General features: G+C 40.2%; 3 protein-coding genes across 3 annotated transcripts in view; 2 read left to right on the forward strand and 1 right to left on the reverse strand.

The window, feature by feature from the left end:
- The window catches only part of ATP10B (ATPase phospholipid transporting 10B (putative)), a 57093-nt gene extending 33468 nt beyond the window's left edge, over positions 1-23625 (forward strand). The window contains exons 10-22 of the mRNA XM_049829093.1: positions 5100-5279; positions 5829-6408; positions 6939-7045; positions 7792-7918; positions 9451-9635; positions 12937-13249; positions 14449-14525; positions 15062-15187; positions 17154-17354; positions 19185-19265; positions 19375-19479; positions 19937-20124; positions 23115-23625. Coding sequence (XP_049685050.1) covers positions 5100-5279; positions 5829-6408; positions 6939-7045; positions 7792-7918; positions 9451-9635; positions 12937-13249; positions 14449-14525; positions 15062-15187; positions 17154-17354; positions 19185-19265; positions 19375-19479; positions 19937-20124; positions 23115-23625 — 2781 coding nt within the window. The remainder of the gene's footprint in view (positions 1-5099; positions 5280-5828; positions 6409-6938; positions 7046-7791; positions 7919-9450; positions 9636-12936; positions 13250-14448; positions 14526-15061; positions 15188-17153; positions 17355-19184; positions 19266-19374; positions 19480-19936; positions 20125-23114) is intronic.
- GABRB2 (gamma-aminobutyric acid type A receptor subunit beta2) overlaps positions 1-24015 on the forward strand; it is a 617197-nt gene that overhangs the window by 504578 nt on the left and 88604 nt on the right. The window lies entirely within an intron of this gene.
- Positions 1-24015, reverse strand: part of LOC126050797 (uncharacterized) — a 920783-nt gene that overhangs the window by 389671 nt on the left and 507097 nt on the right. The window lies entirely within an intron of this gene.

Raw genomic sequence — 24015 nt, forward strand, 5'->3', positions numbered from 1 at the left:
AAAAAAAAACTGACTTACGTAATAAACAACATACCGTCCAAAGGCCAGCAGTTGGCATTGTACAATTTGATGTTGATGGCTTTTTTCTTAATAAATGTGGAGTTTCCAAGGGCTGACACGCCAGCTGCATGAAAACTATTCATGAACACTGGTAGCCTCAGGTAACAGTAAAATTGAAGAACTTTGCACTGCTGAGAAGATACAGTGGGTTTTGGGTAAGGGTTAGCACAGCATCTGCTATGAGCACCTGCATGTCAGAACTGTTGCCAAGAAAAGCATTTTAAAGCAAGAGGGGTTAACATAATAGTATCCTACAAAATGTAAAGAGTTTAACTGGAAAGTAACTGTGCCAAACAAAAGATAATAATTTACAAATGTCAAATTTATATGTGAACAGTTTTTAAAGGAAAATTATCTATGCGGTGATCACAAAATTTACTTACTCTCAATCAGCCTTACATGAATCGGTGATAAGCAGGTTGCATATGGTATTTTAAGTGCATTTGTACAGTGGTAATTGATTGTGCCTGCAAATCAGCATGTTTGCTCAGTATTCTGAGCAGTTCTGCAATTAGGAGGCTCTGCAGCTACAGAATGTATTTCAGCCTGCCTGTTTGTGAGTGTTCTCTGCTTGACAAGTTTTGATGTTTTGCTGAAATCCGAGAAGCTCTTATCAATTAACATGTTCATTTCAGTGTGTCTCTGAGATAGAGGTGAGGATGATGGGTTTTTCATGGCATTTGATAAAGTTAATTAAACTGGAGCCTGCAGAAACTAGAAGAATAACTAAATAACATTGCTTGTCTTTTCTGGAGTAAAAGTAACACAGGTATGATGCAGAGGCTAACTCCCTCTCGTTTTGCTCCTTCCAATATTTTTGTTCGTAGTCTTCATGGTCCGTGGCAGTTTGTGGAGCCTCCTTACATACAATTTATGCAGTTCATCAGAAACAATGAATCCTACGTCCAGTTACAGCTTCCAAAAATTCAGTGGCAAAGTCCGTTCAGTGCGAAGGAGCTTGACCAAATCTTAGACGATTGAAAAGCAATCATTTCTCTTGCTATTCTTACTAAACATAAATACAGAGATATAGAAATCTGCCTATTAACAGTTGCACTCAGTCAGGAGACTGAGCTGAACAGATCTGTTTGAACACAAATGCAAGCTATTCCAAAAACTTACTTGAGAATTGCTACCAAGTCTATAGTGTTTATATTGTTTCCATAAAAATGTGCGATGTCTGTGTACATCTTAGGTTTTATGTAGAATGGAAAGGAAAGAAGAACAGTGTAGTCTTTACTTCAGAAATCTCCCAGGGTGTCAGAGGGAGAGAAAGATAGTGACTGATTTATTCATTTCATAAACATTTATGAGAAATCTGGAGGGAGGCAGACATCAAAAAATGACAGAATGGTTGAGGAGGGAAGGGACTTCCAGAGGTCATTTGGTCCAATTCCCCTGCTCACCTACAGCCAGTTGCTCAGGTTCATGTCCAGACTGCATTTTAATATCTCCAAGGATGGAAGCTTCACAGCCTCTCTGGGCAACCTGTGCCAGTGCTCAGTCACCCTCACAGTAAAAAAGTCTTTCCCGATGTTCAGATGGAACCTCCCGTGTTTCAGTTTGTGCCCGCTGCCTCTTGTTCTGTCACTGGGCACCATTGAGAGCCTGCCTCTGTCCTTTTTGCACCTCCCTTCAGGTATTTTTATACGTTAATAAGATCCTCCCTCAGCTTTCTCTTCTCTGAGCTAAACAGTTGTGGCTCTCAACCTTTCCTCATAAAACAGATGCTCTGGTACCTTAGTCATGTTTGTGGCCCTTCGTTGGGCTCTTCCCAGTATGTCCGTGTCTCTCTCGTAGTTGGTAGCCCAGAAGTGGTTGCAGTACTCCAGGTGTGGTCTCACCAGTGCTGAGTAGAGGGGTCAGATCCCCCCCTTAAGCTGCTGACAATACTTTGTCTAATGCAGCCCAGGATACCATCATTCCCCTGCTGCAAGGGCCCATTGCTGGCTCATGTTCAGCTCGGGGTCCACCAGGCCCCCCAGGTCTTTTCTGACCAAGCTGCTTTCAAGCTGGGTGGCCACCAGCACATGTTGGTACCTCCCCAGGTGCAGGACTTGTACCTCTCCTTGTTGAACTTCATAAGGTTCCTGTCAGCCCAATTCTCCAGCCTTTCAAGGTCCCTCTGGACGGCAGCACAACCCTCTGGTGTATCAGCCACTCCACCCATGTTAAACAGGACTGGACCCAGTATTGATCCCTGGGGTACACCTCTTGTCACTGGCCTCCAACTAGGCTTTGCGCTGCTGACCACCACGCTCTGGGTCCGGCCACTCAGCCAGTTTTCAGTCCACCTGACTGCCTACTTGTCCAGCCCATACAGCAACAGCTTGTCTCTGAAGATCTGACAGTGGACGGTGTCAAAGACCTTACTGAAGTCCAGATAGAAAATATCCACTGCTTATGGATATGTCCATATCTAAAGCGTCTAATGCAACTGGAAGAACAGAGTTACCAGCTCCGTCACACCTCCTGTGAAAACAGAAACTGAATTTCATCCTGCCTGTCTAGCCCTCTGGAGAGACAGCCTTCAGCCCAACATTTTAGAACCTAGAAGGTGGCATTGGTCAGCTTACTGCTTTCTTTGGGTACCTTAAAAGGAGACATGCCAGTATACTTTATTAATTTGCTTCCTTGTGGCAGCTGCAACTTCTCAGAGGGAAAAATAAAATAACGTATTATAAAACAACAGAGCTATGGTTGACAGGCGGACTTAAGGAAACTTTAAAAGAGTAGGAAAAATATAAAATTATAAGCAAATTTGGAACAAGATAGAGAATTAATATTTACTCTGTCTACCTTTAGGTGTTCTTGTGAATTAAGATCGTGACAGCACATTTCCTTCTAGATTTAATAATTCCAATAAATAGTGCCTTGCTATTAGAAACATTTCATGAAGATTTCAATTGTCCTATTGTCGTCAGGTTTTAGTGCCATCAAGTAGAAGAAATGCTATCAAATTAATGAGGAAGTCTTAAAACCTGAATGGCACTAGCCATTTTATAACATCAGCATTTTCACTAACAAAATCACTAACATTGAAAAGGTGGTAAATTTAACTGATTGCTATCATCATTAATGCTGTTTTATTTCATTTTCTTGTTTCGTTTGTTCTCTTGGTTTTATATATGTTCAGGCTGGTCAATGAACAGACTTGTTTGTATAAATTTGTTTTTATCTCCTGAAGTTCCATAAGGCTGGAAATTCAGCTCAGCCTTGTTTTCACTGAATGTGAAAAAGAAAAAGAGAAAAATTTTTCTGATAAATATTGATTTTTGTATTCTTTCGGTTTTAAAACCTGTCTCTGTCACAATTCACCTGACAATTTTCTATTTTTCCAAAGGAAAATTTTGAGTTCAGAAAGTTTCTGCTGAAGTAGCATATCCATTAGTTCATTGTCATTTTTGGCAGGCACTGAGGATGTAGATGCAAAAGAAATTTGGTGGGATGATGATGGATAGGGTAGGCTGAGATCCATGCGCAATAATTTGTGAGGTTCATTCTCATTGTGGCAATGCGTGGGGAAATTACATGAATAGCTGGGCAAACTCACTGGGCAGTGAGTTTCTAATCTTTCATATTTTGAATTTAATATAATTCCCAACATAACTGTTTTGACGGTTTTGTCTGCACATATGTGTTCTTCAACAGTATTGTCCGGTTAAGCTATCCAGGATTGCTATGCGTACAAAGCACAGTATTGGCAACAGACACAGTTACCTGCAGTAACTGCCTTCTACAGTGCAACATTGTGGAAGGGTTTCTAAAGAATGACAGCTTTAATTTTTCAGCCTCTGATTGCTTTTGAGAGACCTGAGAAGATAACTAAAAACTCAGGCTTATCCTCAGTACGTATCACTTTGCTAGAGAAGGGACTGCATCTATACTTAAAACATTTCCCCATATAGGAAACAAAAAAGCATGAAAACACGGAGCCAAAGGAACCAGAACCTCCTGCAGCAGAGAAAGTGCAAAACCTTCTTTCATCTTTGGATTTCAATTGAGCTCTGTGCTGCAAAATGAGCAGTAGATTTATTTGCAATTATTAGAATGATTTAAGAACTGCTATTCGCTTTAGCAAGTAGGAGTTACAATGCAACATATTCAGCTCAGGACAACACAGCCGTGAAGGTGGTTGGTTGGCTTCTGTTGCATATTTAGGGAATTTAGGAAAACTGTGCATGACTGAAAGAGGTGAGGGTAATAGCTGAGATGAACTAGAAAGCAGCTAAATCACTTTAGCAGTTCCTTAAAGAAAGCATGCAAAAGTGTTGGCTCACAGGAAGGTGTCTTCTAAATTTGGAAGCTCTTGTTAAATATGGCCCGGAATTAAATCCAAACCAGACTCTGCTAACATGAAATTTCCATTAAAAGTAATACTCCCGTAGCCCTACATCAAATTAAATTGTAGGTAAGTGACATTGTTATGTAGTTTGGCTTGCAAATTTATGTTTGATTAGAAAGAGAGTGGTAGTAAAATTACAGTAACATCTCAGAAACAGATCAAGTATGTATGTATGTATTTATTTATTTACTTATTGTAAAAACTGAGGAAGAACAGGTTGAGACAGCTTCTCTTTCTGGGTGCAAAGCAAAATTACTCTGGAAACAAAAAGTGATACTGCTTTAACTAAGCCATAAGTGCAACATATTCTCTGTTGAAATAATAATCAGCTCCCACACTGAAATGGGAGATCCCAAGTCCACTTCCATCTGGAATGCCCTTTAATTCAGTAGTCAGCACTTTCAAAGTTAGGGGATACAGTATAGATTATTCTTGATTTCTAGGAGATCTCAAAAGAAATAAAATTCTGAAATCATCTTCCATTTCAAGATGCATTTCCTTCTAATTATCTAGTTATGCAGCTTTTAGAAATGCAGATTTTTTCCCGTAGATGTTAAGTACAAAAGGCATTTACCTTACATCATTCTAGGTATAAATTCAATAAGGGGCAAGAAGAAGTTATCAAGTTGATAGAGTTCTTCCTTGAGGACAAAGATAAATGGGAATAAATCTCATTAAGTAATTTTTCTTCCAGGAAAAGGATGTGACTCCGGATAGCAGGCTGCTGAGGCGAGTAAGAGAAGCTGCGTTCCAGACTGAAAATCTTTCTCCTTTTATGCATATGAAGACTCCCACATCCTTTACAGACTTTTTTCTTGCCCTTGCCATCTGCAATACAGTCCTGGTCTCCACAGCTACTGAGCCAAGACAAAGGGTAATCTAACTTTAAGTATATGAGGAAAATGGATTATGCTTCCATTTAACGAAACAGAGCAGTGTTCAGTGAAACCTGAAATGGTGAAAAATCGTTTCTTTGGGAGTTCTCTTCTAGTTCTTTTACCTTTTACGTAATATCTGCTGTTTCCCTGCCTGTGTATATCCCTTCCTAACATGGCTTTTTATGTTTGATGAATAGTTATGGCTACCACAGGATCCGCACTTTTTCTTTTAGATTTTATATTATATATACTGTAAGAAGTATGCTGAAGATACCGGGTTCTCTCTGATCTCCCAGGCCATTGACAGAACTACAAGGGGCTTGGTTTCATCTCTGCTTCAGAGGTAGAGATACAAATCACCATCAAATTTGGATGCCAACTCACCTATGACTCCTCTACTGAATTCCCCCACCACAGTTAAATAGGAAAAAAAAAAAGTTGCTTTTCTAATTAGCATAATCTACATACAGAAAAATATATTGAGGTTTTGAAAAGTATCTTTTAGTTCACATGTATTCGTTTTTTAACCATAGGTTTTCTCCTAGGTCACAGTCCCACCACCAATAAAACCTTCAGGAATCACCCTGGAGAAGATTCATCAGATATTTCAACGGCTAAAATTAGCAAGCCTTAGTCAGTCTTTTTCCTCTTCTCAGTCTAGTTCAGACCTAGGTGCTAGCTTCAGTGCCAAGAGCACCGAAGAGCATCTCGCCGTGTTGGATTGCTGTGACAATGGTGACAACTGCTGCAGTAGAGGCGATGAGCTCCAGGGCAAGGGCAGCACAGATATTGGTAGTGCTTCCTTGGATGAGGTTTTTAAATCCGTGACTAACGGTTCTTTGCCAACAGACTTTTGTTATGAGGCTGAGAGCCCAGATGAGGCAGCACTTGTCTATGCTGCCCAGGCATATAGTTTTACTTTAGTGTCCCGAACTCCTGAACAGGTGACCGTACGGTTGCCACAGGGCACACTCCTGACTTTTGATATTCTCTACACTTTGGGATTTGACTCAGTAAGGAAAAGGATGTCTGTGGTGGTGAGACACCCTCTAACCAAGGCAATTGTTGTCTACACAAAAGGAGCTGACTCTGTTATAATGGACTTGCTGGAAGACTCTTCCAAAGGTAATTAGCCAATCAGTTTTCTGTTGTGTGTCCTATAAAGAAGCACAAGAAGTTTGCAGTATTCTTTTCTGCATGAAATATTATATCTAAGCATTAGAAGTATAAAAAAAGAATAAGCTTTCTCTAGTGTCATCCCTGCAGATGAGAACTGAGGTATTTATTTAAGCTGAGTAGTGCTTAGAATAAGGAATGGGCTTATTAAAATTCACTGACAGCGCTAACCCATGTGGATTCTGTACTCTGCAGTAATACTGTCATAAGGGCCTGACCATTGTATTTCAGCTTGTCAGAAAGAGTGCTATAACATTAACAAACAAACAAACAAACAAACCCAAGCAATGTTATCTTAAGAAAACAAGGATTTTTAGCAAGATTTCAGCTTATGCACAGCCAACACTTTTGAGCTTTTAAAGGAATTGCTATTATACTGGAATCAGTTTTCTCTAATGCCCACTCTTTTTTAATATTAGGCCATTAGGTCTGAAGTTATCTGTGCTTAAAATACAGAATCTTTTCCTTGTATTTCACAGCTGAAATTAGTGCAGAGAAGAGAATGAAAAGAATAAAAGAAAAAACACAGAAGCATCTGGATTACTATGCCCGTGATGGCCTACGAACTCTGTGCATAGCTAAGAAGGTAGGAGGGCATTTGCCTAATACTGTTTACAGCTTTACTCTGCACATGTCAATAGATTTATTAGAAAAGTGTAATGGTTATAAGTCTTTCTGCTTCAGAGAACAAGCCAGATACAGCCTATCTTCTTGTCCCTCTATTTGATTGCTCTGCAGTCTTTTTTTCCTCTTTTTCCTCAGTGTGAGTAGATGATGGATTTTTGGTCAGCCTCAAAAACATTCATTTTCTTTTTCTCTCATGGTAACTCTGGCTGACCCTCTCTACAGTGATTCTAAGCAAGAAATAAAAAGTCCGCAGAGGAGCCAACCTTTTTCTGTTTTGCTTTGCACTCAGCTTTCAAAAATCTTGCCCTCAGCCTGGGTTAGTACATCTTAGCCCGATACTTTAATACAGAAGTTGTCTATGTGCAACAAATAGGTCATATTCAAGCGCTGGAGAAATGTAGAGCAACCTTCAGAAATGGTGTGTTCCAGTTCAGAGTCTAAGGGCTGTGTGATCAGGAGTTTCTCTAGGTCATGTTTTTAAGTCTCAGCTGTAGGCCATTTAGACAAACAGGAAGGCAGTCTATTTTTCTCATTACTACTAGTTCTTGCAGTCTTCTCTTAGAAAAGTTTGTGTCATTTTAAAGATGACACAGTACAACAGTACTTTACCAACCTGGATAGCAGTTATGTCTCTCTGATCCAGAATGTTGGCATTCTTCTCTTATTTAAATTTAAAATGAGCTCTGTTTAAATTGTGTTATGCAGGTCTTGAATGAAGATGACTTTCAAAAATGGGCCAATTTTCGTCGGGAGGCAGAAGCTGCAATTGACAACAGAGATGAGCTGTTAATGGAGACAGCGCAGCATCTGGAGACCAAACTCACCTTGCTGGGTAGCTAAAAATAAGAATCGTCATTGTGTGAAGTATCACTTGCTCTCCTGTGATATTCTTGGCAATCACACAGACAATAGCTTATACTAACTTATGTCAAAAAGTCTTCCTCTGAGGCTTGAAAATCTCAGGGCTAGGGTATACAGTCCAATGACAGTGTCTAAACAAGTTCTTGTGCATTTTGAGCAGCAGTAACTTTGAAAAAGTGTACTGAAATTATCACGTGGCAGGAGCAAAGAACGTGTACATCAGTTGTTACTGTGGCTCAGCTGACACAGTAGATAACGAAGCTCCCATAATTCAATCATGTGTCTGTGTCCTTAGATACACCTATAAAATACTATAAATTAACTTCAGCTTGAGCACAAATTCCAAGGGAATTTTGGTCATTAAACTGTATTCTAAAAAACGGTAACTTAAACACATAGGCATTTTTGCTAGCGAATTGCCGCTGTTGTTGCATTGTCACGTTTGCTTTCTGCACTTTGTAAAAGGTTATTTCATGTTAAAACTTACCTTCATTGGCACTAGTGCATCATCCATCACTGTCGTATCTAACAACGCTATTCTGTTAAATTGTGGAGCACTTCAGTGCTTTCTTTTCTATTTTGTTTCCAAACATTTTGCTCTTTTGGACTTTGATTTGCAGAGTTCTCTCAGTCTCACATTTGTGTGAATACAATCTGCGCCCATACTTCATTATCCTGAATTTCTGTGATTGCAAGCTATTAGCATTATGACTTCTTATAATCTCTGCAGTGATTTAAAAAAATTAGAGTAATAACAGTAAATGGCATAAGCAGAACCACATAAGAGGTAATGTAGATCTTGTCAGAATCTGTTACCTTTGCCAACTCTTAAGGCTCTGTGTGCTTTCATACTTTATTTCACAAAAAAAACCTGTTCTTTTAGCTTAAATCTATCTTTAATATATCACAGTAACAGCATCTTCAAACTGACCTCTAGTGGAAGAGATAAGGAGAAAAGTATTAGAACATTCAGATGCTAATTTACCATCAGGATGAGAGTTGGCATCTGCTTCTAAGTTTGTGCATTTTCAAAAAGAAAACTTACTGTACCTTTTCTTCTCCTTTTGATGGGTGAAGCCCGTAACTTGACAATAGGGATAACATTCATTTAAATAGTCAAAGTTCATCTTTTCTGGTTGCTTTGATGGGACTTAATGCAGTATTTTAAAAATGCATATGGTGTAATTCCTCTGCCAGTACACTGTCATTTTGGATTATTAAGAATTGTTCTAGCATTGTCATTTTGAATTATTAAGAATTGTTATGGCGTTGTTCTAGCAACGAGTAAAATGAAGAGCCAGAACTTGATTGCTGACAAATTCAGATCGTAATCCAAATGCAGATCTTGTGGCTCTGTGCTTGTTTGCTGGACAATACCTTGGCTCAGCTCTTGACAGGTTCAGGATCACGACTGGAAGCCAAAGACCTTTTCTTAGAAAAAAAAATAGCAACATGATTTCCAAATGAAAGAAAACTAGTTCACTAGTTTTTCTGTTTGCCCAGGAGCAACAGGGATTGAAGATCGGCTGCAAGGTGGAGTGCCTGACACTATTGCGGCTCTTCGAGAAGCTGGGATAAAAATCTGGGTGTTGACAGGAGACAAACAAGAAACAGCAGTTAACATTGCATATTCCTGTAAACTCCTGAACCAGAGAGACACTGTCTTCACCATTAACACTGAAAATAAGGTGAGTACAGAGAGATGCACAGAATCTGCTGTCTTTCCCTTTCTTTGTGTCTTGCAGCTTGGCGCTGTTTTGCTTTAGGCTGCATTCAACACGAAACAGTCAACCAAAAACCCACATAGCAGCATTAGGCCAGAAACTCTTTAGACCACACGTAACTGTGAATTGAAACACAAGACAGTTATGTAGAGTTTTATTCAATTAAAATACACTGATTTTTCCAAATTAATATATTCTTTAAAAATTTACCTGAACAGTGGGCTTTAGAAAGAAGGTAATATGCAGTTTAAGTGCTTGATTCCTTAATAATATTGATATCTGGCTTTTTACCTTGCAATGCAAATTTCAGTTACAATGATATTTTAACTCTAGGTCACATCTGTAGGAAGACATTTAGAAAGTACTGTATGAGTCAGTCTGGGGAAAGTATGCAGGTGTAGATTTAATTAAATTCAGAACTTTCTAGTCACATGTTCCCTAATAGGATTAGGCTTAATCAGAAATTTATTAGTGAACGATTTAACCCAGTATCTTTTTGTGCAAGCACCATTTCACCTTCTTGAAAACCTAAATATGGTTCTTGTGGGCCCGGTAAAACCACAGTCACTTTCTTGACATTCCATGTGGCACACATAACTGTTGACGTTGCACAGATATTCCCCAAATTTCCATGGACAATAAGAAGGTCAGGCAGTAGGCAAAGCAAATGTACTCCAAAAGGAGAATAATCATTTCAAGGGTGCGTCTGTCAGCTCCTGTGACTCACTAAAATACAGTGAACAGTCTGTGGTGCAATCTGTGGCTATTCCTGAAACTGTCTGAATGGAAGATAGAAAATAGAGTCCTAACTTTTGAAGAGGGTAAATGCCATTAAGGCTGGTGGAAGTAAAAGTCTTTCGAAAAGCAACCTTGGCTTTTGCAGGTTGTGAAGCAACATAAGTAGGGTACCAGGAAAACCATGCCTTGCTTTTGGAAAGCAGAATGGCCACCACTGTGCACAGCCTAGCATCTCATCCCTCCGGGCATCCTGGTGGGACAGATGGCTTTGTGATATGGATGTAAGGGAGAGACAGTTCAGGCGTTATAGTTAAACCCGACCCCTTTGCTAAGGAGAGGTCAGCCCTGATCATCACTAAAGCCCAAAAGCAGGGTCCAAAATGCCAGATGCGATGCCCTTTTTTATGTTCTTGTTCGTGACCTCTTACTTCCCATATAGCCCTGGATGCCCCTGAGATGCCCCAGGCAGCAGCCGCTGCCCTTTTCCCAGTGTGCTGCTCTATCCTTTTTATGCAGCGTACACTTGTGGCCCATACTCAGCAATAACAGGAGTTACCATGAGACGAGCCTTACTGTGGGGGGACAGGAGATTGAGGAGGGAAGGCAGGGCTTCTTTCTGCAACTGGGCAAGTCACTGGTCTCGGTTGCCTCAGTTTTTCTCCCCACAAATGGGGGTTACCGATACAAGCTTGCCTTTATAAAGCTATTGTGAGGATTAATAAATATAGTTAAAATACTGTTTTACTTGTGATAGGCAATTGTATAGAGCAGTTAGATGGCCTACTTTCTAACTGCTTTTGTCTGCAGTTAGTAGCTCTCCAAACAAGAATAAAATCCTATGCAAATGTCTCTCTCTTTTAATGTCACGGAAATAGGGAAACACGCAAAGACGATATGGAATTTGGCATGGAATACATTCCTTGCTTCAATGTGTAATTTCATTTGATACGCATATCTGCTTTAATGGAAGGCAGAATGAATATATTGAGGATGGAAATTAGAAGATGGTTTCTGTCAGAGAAGCGATGCTGCAGGCGGGGCCACCCTGGCTCCAGGAAACACAGGCGTCTGCACTTACCCATAGCACCCTACACAGCCCCCGATCCAGGCTCAGATGCAAGCTGTGTTCATATGGGTGCTTGTGTAAATACCCGTGGTTCAGTGGGCACTGGAGTTGCTCCATAATAAGATTGAGTTCCCTCCCTTTCAAAATGAAGCCGAGGACACCGGTTCTGAAAGAGTCTCCCAATGGCAGCAGTGGGGGAAAACAAATAATACATACGAAGTGTTTAACCCGTTAATTTTGCCAAAGTTAACCACTGAACTGGCTTCAGTGGGAAGGGACTCTCTTCACCCCCTGAGCCCAGCAGTTTATTCAAACACTAAAAATTAGATATCTTCCAGGAAGAAGCAACACAAGGAGGTAGTTTGGGGGGTTCACCTAAAAAAGGCAAGCCAAGGCAAACCAGGAATTTCCACTACAATTTTTGGGTTGTTCACAGAAAGATGATGCTTCTTCAGTATTTTTTAGAGGTTTTAAGCGTGCAGGCTAGATGCAGCTTTTTATTAGATGTCAGAGGCACATTTGATTCCAGAACCTCCCACTTAAGTGTAATTTAAATCTTGCAAACATCCTACACATGTACCTTATGCAACATAAAGTGAAAATAACGTTTTAGAACTGAATCATCACTCAATAAAGCTGACAGAAAAGGTAGAAAAGGGAGTGATTAGCTCCTCAGGTATTCAGCGCCATGCCACAGAAGGAGGACTTTTAGTACTAACAGGCAGCAAAATAACATTTAGATCATCCTGGGTTTTCTCTGATAGGGGTGTGCCAATTCAGGAGATCTGTATGAGAGAGGTAAAAGTGCTCCCCTTAAATCTATCTGTATTTGATACTAAGTCAATTTCCAGTTGTTTGCATCAAAAGGGGGACTTTGGTCCAAAATGAGGCAGTTTTGCTAAGAGGGAAAGGTTTAGTTTGTGTTTGAGGCACAGTGCTGGGCAATATGAGGCTTTATTTCTGTCCCTAACTGTGACCTAGAAAAGGCCAAACTGTCAAAGTTACTGGGTAATTTTGAAAACCTGAACATCTTGTTTCTCTACCACAGTTTATGTCTGAGGGAAGCTAATGCTGCAATATCTCACATCATTTGTACCAGAATGACATATTTTAAATCTCCTTTAGAAAAAAAGGGATTTTTTTGTTAATTTCTGAGCTCTGAGCATTGCAAATACAAATATGTCCTCCTGATGTGAAGATTATTTTCTTTTTTTTTAAATAATTCCTTACTACAGTTAACTAGCTGATAAGGTGCGTGGTGTTTTCACTGAAGGATTTGATGATGTCATTGAAATAATCTCCAATCTGATGAATCGGTGCATTTCTCAGTCAGTTTTCCCTAATGTTTATCTGATAGACTTAATACCACTGGCATGATTATACAAACATACGCTTTGTAAGGCTGTGCTGTAAAGGGAGATGGAGATAATTATTTCTAGAACCGCTTCTGTTTTCTCACAGGAAACTTGTGAATCTCTCTTGAATTTAACCTTGGAAGAGGTGAAGAAGAATTATGAGGTTGAAAAACCATGGAGGAGATTTTTTGGCATTATCCCAACATCTTTCTCAGCCTCTGAGGCCCCCAGTCCTGAGTTCGGACTGGTGATTGATGGACAGACGCTAAATGTCATCTTCCAGGGGGGCCTGGAGGAGAAGTTCCTGGCGCTGACGAAGCACTGCCGCTCGGTGCTGTGCTGCCGGTCCACCCCTCTTCAGAAGAGTATGGTGGTCAAGCTCGTCCGGAGGCAGCTTAAAGTGATGACCCTGTCGATAGGTACTTCCGTTCTGACTCTCACAGGAGAAAGGGGGAAGCAGGTTCCTTATGAGTTATAGAAATGTATGGAATACATTGTATGAGCCATCTCTTGTGCCTCAGATAGATACAGTGGGAAAACAGCATCGAATAGTCTTTCCTGATCAAAAACCATGTGAAAGTCCTTCTTCAGCTTTTACTGAGCAAATCTGGCCCCCTTTTAAACAAGATGAAGGCACTCCAAATTCAGAATCTCCCAGCGGTCCCTTTCATGCACATCAGTACAAACATATGTACACATTCCCTCCAGAATGCCCTTGCTTTGGGCGTAGAAAGCAGTCAATAGTTGTCACTCTTTTGTCTTCTCATAAAGCCCTATTCCTGTCAGATTTTCCCAACTGGTGAAAACAGAGTTATCCCAAGAGTGGTATTAAGGGCTGACTCATTTGCTTTTTACCTCCAAATAATGTGAAATACTTTCAGTTTCCTGTTCCACTTTTGATAAGTGATCCCACTAAAATCCTTGCAGAATTGATTTTTATGACTTAAAACTAAAAAATACACCTCTGCGGACCAGAGAGAAAAGTAAGAGTCTGATGTATTTTAAAATTTCTTGCTTTGCCTTAGAGTTCAAAATACAAGCTTTCAGTCTTCCGCTTCATTTATTTTGCTTTACCAGCTAACCTAATTCACAGTCTCCATATTGCAGGCAACAATCATGGCTGTTCTTTCCATGGAAATTTCGTTATGTATTTAATATATTGCTGCAAGTTGAAATGAGCACAATAACTCCTGAAATTGGCTTGTTACATTGTCAACTGCAATCAAATTTATCATATAATTTGGAGAATCCAGTGAAGTAGGGCGCTGCAAAGCACGATGCTGAGCATATGGAGTTCACCGAGCAGAAACATACAAAACAATGCAGGTGTAGATGGTGTTGGGGTGTCCATGCCACCACCCAGCCAGTCCCAATGTCGAGCTTAGCCCTGGTGGATCTAGGTCTCCTGGGAAGGAGAATGTTCCAACCATGACCAGAGCCCAGAGGTCATAATTGCTTGATGCTGAGTATCAGTTGCCCTAATTAAGATGCATGGTAGTACAGAATAGCCTTTGTTTGTCAGCATAGCTAGGGGGGGGGTTCTTGTTCTGATATAGGCATTTTGTATTAAGCATCCTCTCTTGCACCTTTTTCGTTCCCTCCTGTGTTCCCATTCTAGGTGATGGTGCAAATGATGTAAGTATGATTCAAGCAGCCGATGTTGGAATTGGAATATCTGGCCAAGAAGGCATGCAGGTATCGCTTCCATTTATTTCCTTTCCTCTTTTGTCACGTGGTCTCTTGCTGCTTAATAAGTTTCATAGCAGCCTTGTACTCTTGAGTGTCATCTTAAAAATGCAAGTTGGCATCATTACTGTCGCAAATTAATATGCAGTTTGTAATTATGGGTCCAGCCAAAAAAGAGTGGTTTGAGCCAACAATTAGCATGCATGGACAAACGTGCGTTTGCTCATAAGCCTGGAAAATTAGCAGATGCCTGTCCAGTGTTAGGTTAGCATCTGGTTTCTGAATCATCTCTGCTATAGCATTTCCAGGTTTTGTTGATTCTCTTTCAGTGTTTTCTGTCCCAAATTCTTTCTCACATATCCTCCTCCCCCATTCTAAGATGAAGAGTTCTGCGGAGATAGAAAGTTCCAACTATTTTCTCAAGGTTGTTTTTTTTTTCTACCATATTCAACAGTAGGAAATCATTTCAATGTCTATGTTCAAATTTCATCATGTTGGGTGGGAAAAGATATATTGTAAATTAACTTCTATTCTTTTTACCAAAGGCTGTGATGGCTAGTGACTTTGCAATATCCCGATTCAAGCATCTCAAAAAACTCCTTCTTGTCCATGGACATTGGTGTTATGCTCGCCTGGCAAAGATGGTGATTTACTTTTTCTATAAAAATGTGGTAAGATTATTAAAATTCTGGAAGTTTTCATCCCAGCAAAGGTCAAGTCCAGGGATGGGGGGGGGGGGGGGGGGCGGGTGCTTTGTTTTTGGTTTTTGCAGGTTATATTTTTGTTGTGGTTTAACCCCAGCCGGCAACTAAGCACCACGCAGCTGCTCACTCACTCCTTTTCCACCCAGTGGGACAGGAGAGAGAATTGGGGAAAAAAAGTAAAACTTGTGGGCTGAGATAAAGACAGTTTAATAGGACAGAAAGGAAGCAAATAAAAATGGTAATAACAACAATAAAATTACAATAATACTAATAAAAGAGTTGGAATATACAAAACAAGAGATGCACAATGCAATTGCTCACCGCTCACCGATAAAAGTCCAGTTAGATTCCGAGCAGTGATCCACCACCCCCTCCAGCCCTCTCCCCCCAGTTTATATACTGGGCATGACATCACATGGTCTGGAATACCCCGTTGGCCAGTTTGGGTCAGCTGTCCTGGCTGTGTCCCCTCCCAAATCCTTGTGCCCCTCCAGCCTTCTTGCTGGATGGGCATGAGAAGCTGAAAAATCCTTGACTTAGTCTTAAACACTACTTAGCAACAACTGAAAACATCAGTGTGTTATCAACATTCTTCTCATACTAAATCCAAGACATAACACTACACCAGCTACTAGGAAGAAAATTAACTCTATCCGAGCTGAAACCAGAACAACTCTCTTACTTTTTATGAAGGTGCAGTTCCTGTTTCTTCACTTTGCAAGTTTATAGTATACTACCTCCTTAGTAATGTGCTGCATAAAGCATTGAGGAAAATATGGGTTCTAAGTATTTTGAAATAGCATGATTCCAGAGGGGAAAAGCACTTAAGGCTAGTAACTTTTATATGGTAGTGCAAGAAACTTTATTAATAATACCCATGACCTCAAAATAAAAATTGCATAAAGAAGAGCAGGTTATTAGTGCTAGAACATAGAAGATGATTCTGTAGTAAGAATTGGTTGCCTGTGAAATCTCTGGATTTTTGCATTTAATTTGATAGGAACCACTTGCAAGTAATGATGCAGTCATATCTGGCATTTTTATTAAAAATTTAATGTATATGCAAATGAGCTGTTCCTTGAAGAATAATGTGAAGTGGAAAAACCTGATAGTAATACGGTTTCTACAAGACTGCAAACAAGTCCATTTGACATGAAATACAATCTTAGCGTGAAAGACTATTTACTTAGAATTCAAAGCATCTGTTGGTTGCTCTTTTTTTTTAATAATTTTGAATAAGCATTAATTCTTATCACTGTTAAAATTTGTAGTGGAAATGGAAACTTCTTTTTTCTTGATTGGGCATCCTTTTAGAGTTCAAAGGGTATTTATTTGCAATGCGTAATAGCTCTCCAAACTGGGATGCTGCTGTTCTATTATCTCCCCAGTACCATTAGGGAGCAAGAGGCCTTTGATTCCACAGGGACAACCAGTTTGTAAAAGGATTTTAAAATCTGGTGCTCAGAGCTGTGAACAGTTTACTTAATTATTCTCTGCTATTTTCTTAAAGAAACCTAATGGCTTTTAAAAAGCTGTATCACAGTGGCTTGGTGTGAAGTAGACCCTTAAGATATACTTCTTTACAGAATAAAGTGCAGAGCTGTCTACTGAAGGTACCTTTAACCAAAATAATGTCTTCTTGAGAGACTCTGGTAATAACCAATGTACTACATAAACCTCTTAGGTGAAACTATGAGAGACATAGACCATCTATGCGTTGCAAACTAAAGGGTCCAGATCAGCTGTAATGGTAGGTAACAGCATGGGGAAAGGAAAAGGACGTACAGAAGAAGCCACAGGAAAGGTGCCGCTTCACGACTTCCACAACCCAAAGAGAAATGAAATCGCATCAGCATGAACTGTGTTCTGCACGTGTAGGGAGCCACGGTTCAGCTCGTAACGGTATGTTGTGTTTGTATTTGCTTCTCTGCAGAGCTACGTCAACCTGCTCTTCTGGTACCAGTTCTTCTGTGGGTTCTCAGGAAGCACAATGATAGATTACTGGCAGATGATTTTTTTCAATCTTTTCTTCACCTCAGTGCCCCCTCTTCTCTTCGGAATTCTGGATAAAGATGTTTCTGCAGAAACACTTCTAGGTTTGCCCGAGTTGTACAAGAATGGACAAAATTCAGAGGTATGCCTTGATTGCTGAAATAACTGCTTGATAAGCCAAAGGACCACAGGGTTTTGGTTTTGTGAGGAGGGAAGGAAGAGAAGAGTTTAGACTTACCTGGAACCGAATGTCCCATTTATGGTTTCTAGTTTACTGATGTCCACTAAAAGAAGGTATAATAGTAGCTGTCAGAAGAACTGGTAAGGAACATATGATTGAAGTTGCTTCCTGGAAATGAGGCTGGGTGCTTGGTTGTAGTTGGAAGATGTAACTGGGAAGATTTATTCTGCCATTAAATATATGAAGCCAGCCTGGCACCAGCATGCTGCATTATAATAGGTAAAGTGATGTGCTAGTGAATCAGCCCTGTATTTGGTGTTTCTGATCTGAAGAGATGATGCAGCAAATATGTGTGTGTGTGTATATACGTACACACCAAAATATATAGACAATTTTCCAGTGAAGACACAGGGAGAAATAAATAAAACAGGGTGAGAAATGTAACAAATTAGGGTAAAATAGTTTAGCTAGTCCCTGATTAAACTCTGCTCAGATTTGGTGCTTTGAACAGTCTCAACCTACTGAAGAAGAAAAGCTTGTTAAAAACATTACAGCAAAAAGTGACAATAAAATGCAAACCCTTAAATCAATAAACAACCCGACATTTTTTTTCTATTCTCAGGTTCAGAAATATACCTATTAATACATAAAGGATTTTGTCACAGTTTGGTGTCTAGACTGTTCCAGGCATGAACTGTTTCATTTGTTTACTTCTTTTTCTTTGAATAGTCAGTATTGCTAACCATCAGAAAATATGCATGAAATATGTTATCTTTTCTCCTCAGTTTGCCTGTCAGGTTTAGAGAACCAGTCTGATCTCTGTATGTTTGTGAGGAGCACACATATGCAGACATACATACCTGGTTTTGCATATACATAAAGTACAGTAGCACTTAGTCCCAAATTGCCTTAACATTTTTAATAGGAAATTATGAAATTGTTAATGAGCAAAATTTGAAGCTGCCTTAGTTTTAAATCACAAAATTGCAGGGTACTTAGGAATTCTTCTCTCTCCTCCTTTTCTCCTAATACCTACTTTCATTATCCTGGACTGTGATTTTTTAGCACTGATGAACTGGTGTTTCACATCGTGTTTAATGATATTCTGAAAAACCAAGGCAAGGGAGTACAGGATTTGAGGATTCTCTGTAGGACTTTCCATTACTTTTCTTAGGAGTTCTTGCACCTCACATATATGCAAAATATATGTTCTTTACAACTTTGAAGAGGTCATTGTTGTTGCTTTGGCATTTTGTCTGCATTAAAACAACAGGAGCCCAGCCTTCTGTCACTCCAACAACGCATCCCACTCCATGGGAGCTGTGCCCCACAGGTTGCTAGATAAGTTTAAATATGACAAGTAGTCAAATTAAAATGGGACAAAATAGATGTTTCAGTGGAAGGAACCTTAAAAGAAAGGATTTTTGGCCAATTCTATAGCTCTAGGAAGAGCTTCATTCGAAAGAGAATTTGAGGAATGGGGTCCTTTGGAGAGGGATGGGGCCCTTTGGAGAGGGATGGGGCATTCGTGACTTTCAGCTTTTAAGACCCTTAGTTGACTGGCTAATCTTCCTAAGGTCTGTCTTTAGTTAACACAGAAAAAATGCCAGCTCAGAGATAAGCCTGTGGTCTAAATCAGCTGCTCAGGAGCCATTTACTCGTGAAGGGAGACCAGTTAGCTATAATCAGTAGTCTGAATGGAAGAATAACAGGCAGCAATTATGTCTGCAGGCAGGACAGACTAGAGATGTGTGTCCAATCATAATGACTGTTATCTATAAACTCCTGCAGATATACAAGCTGTCAACTTTTATTATTACGATGTTGGATGCCTTCTACCAAAGCCTCATTTGCTTCTTTGTCCCCTATTTGGTAAGTACCAGGTTCATTAATATTCTTATTCTCCTATCCCCCTTAAAAACCAGAAAAATTTGCTTCCGAATAGTCGGGGCTCATCACAGTCTATCTGCCTGTTTTCTAGACATACAAGGACTCTAACATAGATGTGTTTTCCTTTGGAAACCCCATCAATACCATCTCCCTCCTGACCATTCTCCTGCACCAGGCTCTAGAAATGAAGACATGGGTATGTATTTGACCTGTCCTGTTCCCGTGACTTTTTTTCTTTTATGAACATAGCATACTGTATAGACATGGCATTGTCTTTCAGAGTCATTTACCTGTATTCTGGGTCACAAAAAGTAACAGATGCACTGAGATTTCACAATGCGCCAGAATTGATTATTACCCTCAGGATAATACCTTCATGTGAATAGCGACAGAATTTGCTTCTACTGTGCCTTTGGACAGGACAGTACATAATTTTTACATACTTCAATATATGAGGACATGTTTCTTAAAGAACTGTATTCACTGTCACTGTTGTTTTGTAAGATAATTTCCAGGTATTTCTCCTCCTATACTTTTCAGTAGCAGGGACTATTGAATACGTTCTTTCCAATTTGTCTTTGTAACCTCCTGTCTTACACCCAGAGTCAGGGTCTCGCAAGCATCACTGTCATTTTGTGCAATTCTGCTTACAGACCTTGTTCCATTTGGTAACGATGATTGGCAGTGTGGTGTTTTACTTCGTCTTCTCTCTGATCTACAATGCCGCCTGCGTGATCTGCAACCCTCCCACCAACCCCTACTGGGTTATGGAGAAACAGCTTTCAGACCCCATCTTCTATTTGCTGTGTCTTATTACCCCAGTCATCGCACTCTTGCCAAGGTTTGAATGATGCACTGTTTTCCTCTCCATTTTCATTTTGTGGATTTGTAGCCATTTGAGTGAAATAACAATAGTGATGTGTACAGATATGTGATATGTCGGGCAAATTTGTTGCAGAGGGATAAGCGATCAGTGTGGAAGTCAGATGCCTGGGTTCAACTTTCCAGTTCATGAACCATTGATTTTTTTCAGTTATATAACCCTAGATAAGTCACTATATATCTGCTGCTTTTGCTTTCCTATCAGGAAACCCTTTCTTTCTGGGGTACTTCAAAGTTTACCAGTACAAATCTGCTACATGATTGTTCACTATCATAAACACAATGTCGTTGAGCTGATCAAGACTAGAAAGCAAGTCTTTGAAATATTCCTATATGTTTTGAGAGTTACAAATGTATTTTGTTTCTGAAGTACATGACAGTGCATTACTAAGCCAAATTTGAGAACATGTTTCCATATGAAATCATTTTCTGCATCCAGTATTTTAGTTTTACTCTGTGCAACAGATCAGGTATGTTAAAGATAGCTTTAACTGCAGCCAAATAATATTTGGAGAGGGATAATTCTTTTGATAGGTTGCTGAAAAAAAACTAGGTTGAAAAACATAATGATTCTGCTCCCATATATGTATATGGTAACCTTACTACTTTTGGTGCTTGATACCTGAATCATTCTTTAAGCAGATATGCTTTGTCTGAGTTGCACCACTTATTTAAAATCCTTATTTGTGCTTGCACAATGAAAGAAATGGGTTGGTTTGACTATCTTGATAGTCTCCCTCTCATCCTAATTGTCATGAAGTAGTGCAGCACACTGCTATTGCAAGAAGCAGGAAAATATTTTTAGTATCTGATTTTGTAAGTGCTTTAAGGCATTAGAATCTGAGGTTTAACTTTGAAAAGAAACCTTTCAAGACTAGATAATATTTTTCTTCAAATTATTATTATTATTTCCCCATTTGAGTTGAGATGCTCTTGTGATTTCATGTTACATTATATAACTTCAGGTCAGGATAAACAACATATAGTTCAGTAAGGTCTCTTGTCTTCTAGGCAGGGCATCCTTTTCCAGTCTGTTTTGCTCCTGTGTGATTTGTGTCTTCCTATCAGCCCTCATTCACACTGTCATTTCTGACCCTGAGCTTTCTACCGAGAGCTACATCAAACACGTGGTTAGAGAACTCGTATCTCCATCTTGGGAATTCAGCAAGGTTAAGATCGTTGCTGCCTCAGCAGGATACTGAGCTTTAAGATTTGTATCTTGATATCTTCAAAGTTGGAGAACTGCTGTTCCTTCATGTAGGTACCCCAGATTATTTTCTGCAGAGTCCTCAGTTCACAGAATATCCAGCCCCCAGTTTCTGCTACGGCTTAGCTGTCAGCATATCACAGCAGTGGTGAAACCACCCTTTGTTAAAATGCACTTAATTTTAAGTTTCAGTTGGTTCATCTCAGCGTGCTGCCTGCTCCCTGTCTCCTTCAGAAACCAGTTGGAGCCTTGAGATTCCGGTTTCTTTCTAAAAGGCTTTGTTAAAATCCTTGCTCTTCTCACTTCTTCCTTTTGCTGCTGCCTTCTGTGCTAGCTGCCACGTCTGAGACGCTGCAGGTGCTCCGGGGGGCTTGTCTGTGCCCTGCCTGTGTGCAGCCGTTCCTGGAGCGCTGTCTGGCAGGGCTTTGCAGCACATCCTCTGTGCATCCGCATCTCAAAACTGCCTCTGAGCTTTGTTTTGGGACACAGACTGCACAGCATCAGGTACTAAAACTCTTGAGTCTGAGAAGCAGCGAGGGATCGGAATGTCATGTTCATTCATTGGCAAGGGAAGGCAGTGTGTCTCTTGGAGGATTTCAACGTACGAACCAGATCTATTTCTGCAGCTGCGGAAGGCAGACTGCAGTCTGCCAGGAAGCCCTGCAGAGGCCCAAGAGGTACCTGAGCCTCGTACCCTGCAGGGCTGTGGGAAGGGCAGGAGCAAATTAAAGCACTTCACGGGACAGTTCTCCTTCCCTTCTCTCTCCTCCTGTCTGGTCCACCTGCAACTTGCACAGAAGATACAGAGGACAATATGATCCACACCAGATCTACACAGGTGGACCTAGGATTTCTGTAGTTGTGCTCTTAGCTGTCCAACTGTAACCAGCGACTGCCCAGTTCCCAGACTTGAGATGCTATGGGATTGACCAGCCTGAGCACAAGCACAGCAGATATGTTTATCCACTCCTGCTTGTGCAGATAGGCCTGGGAAATCCATTGCCTTAAAGGCCCTTTCTGTACTTAGTCTAGCTTGTTAGGCTTTTTAATCTTGTTATACTTATTTATGCATACATTTAGCAGCAGGATGTGAAGACGGCAGCTTTCTTAACGCAATTTCAAAGAATCCCCATGTTTGTTTTAAAATGCATATTGAGGCCCTCTATGTAAAGGTCAAATCCTATTAGAAAGATGCTTTGAGAGAGACTTTGGGTTTCAGACAAAACTGGCAAGACACGGAGAGAGGAAGCGTGTTCTCTCACTGCACACAACATACAGTTATATAAGTTCTCTGTCCTGCAAAGGGCAGATAGGACACTTTTTTTTTTTATTGCTTCCTGAGAAATCAACAAGCCTAGGTTTTTAAATTTCTGGGCTTATGTTATCTATCAAATTAATATTCCTTCTTTAGCCTGTTTTAGTAGTATAAATATAATCTCAATCTCCTCAAATACTGCATCTCTTGGTGAGCTTCTGTGTATCTTTCTTGCACTGTTCAACAATCAAGTGGTTCTAGTATCATTTATTTAGTATTTATATGCATGTAGTTGACTCTGTACAGGTCAAGATAAGTGTTACATGTTGTGTTAAGATCCAGGAGTCAGCTTGAATCTACCAGCTATAAGGTGTCTACCAGATGCCTGCAGAGCACTGGAAAATTAGCAACTGGATTTGTGTTATGTGATGCAGATTATGGAAGGAACCCACTGGCAAAACAATCCATTCTCTTCCTCTCCCATCAGGTTCTTCATTTTTGCTCTACAAGGAACCTTTGGAGCATCTCTAATTCTGAAAGCACAGCAAATAGATAAACTTCCTAAAGGGCAACAGGATCATGAAATCCAGAAATTGAGGTCAAGAAAACAAACTACTTCTGGTGCACCTGTTGCATCACCTACATCTCATGATGACCTTGACCAAAACATCAGCCACTTATGTGTGTCACCATTTTTACATCCAGTGGCAACAGCTCTGTCTCATGGGGACACAGAAAGTCAGGGACTTTCCGCCTCTGAAGTGAATCCTCTCAGAAAAGAGACACCTGAAGAAGGCTACTGTTTCTTTAATAAGTGGGCAGAGGAAGAAATTACTACTGCTGCGGACTCTTCAGCAGGACCTTTCTCTGGCCATTACCTCCTTGTACCCAGCAGGGTAACAACTCCTGGACAGGACAGTGGCAAACTGAGTAAAGATAATGCTAACAGTTTTAACCGGGGAAGCCATCGGCGGTCTGTGAGTGCAGTGACACTCTGAAGGAACATTCGGAAATGGGATCCACAGCCCATGTGGAGAAGAATACCATAGGGAAAATAAAAAGTCTATTTGTACTTAACTGTGATGCTCACCGCAAAAGGAGAGAGAAACGTGTGGAGTAGTGCAATAACATCTCTAATATGCAACTTTTCCTAAGTGCATGTATAGTTTGGGTTTGTCATTACATGACTTCTTGATCTTCCTGGTTTTATCTCATTAGGGGAATGTTACATAAGCATCACACAGTTGCTGAGAAATGTACAATTACTTTCTTTCATCAAGGAATATTTTTCTTTCACAATAATAGGGAATAATTGTACTAGTGATCTTCCAATGTTATTATGCTATTGAGGTAATAGAAAGAGAATCCATTCTATAGTAAGCCAAGCC

The sequence above is a fragment of the Accipiter gentilis genome, chromosome 26 (assembly GCF_929443795.1).
Source record: "Accipiter gentilis chromosome 26, bAccGen1.1, whole genome shotgun sequence".
NCBI classification, from domain to species: Eukaryota; Metazoa; Chordata; class Aves; order Accipitriformes; family Accipitridae; genus Astur; species Astur gentilis.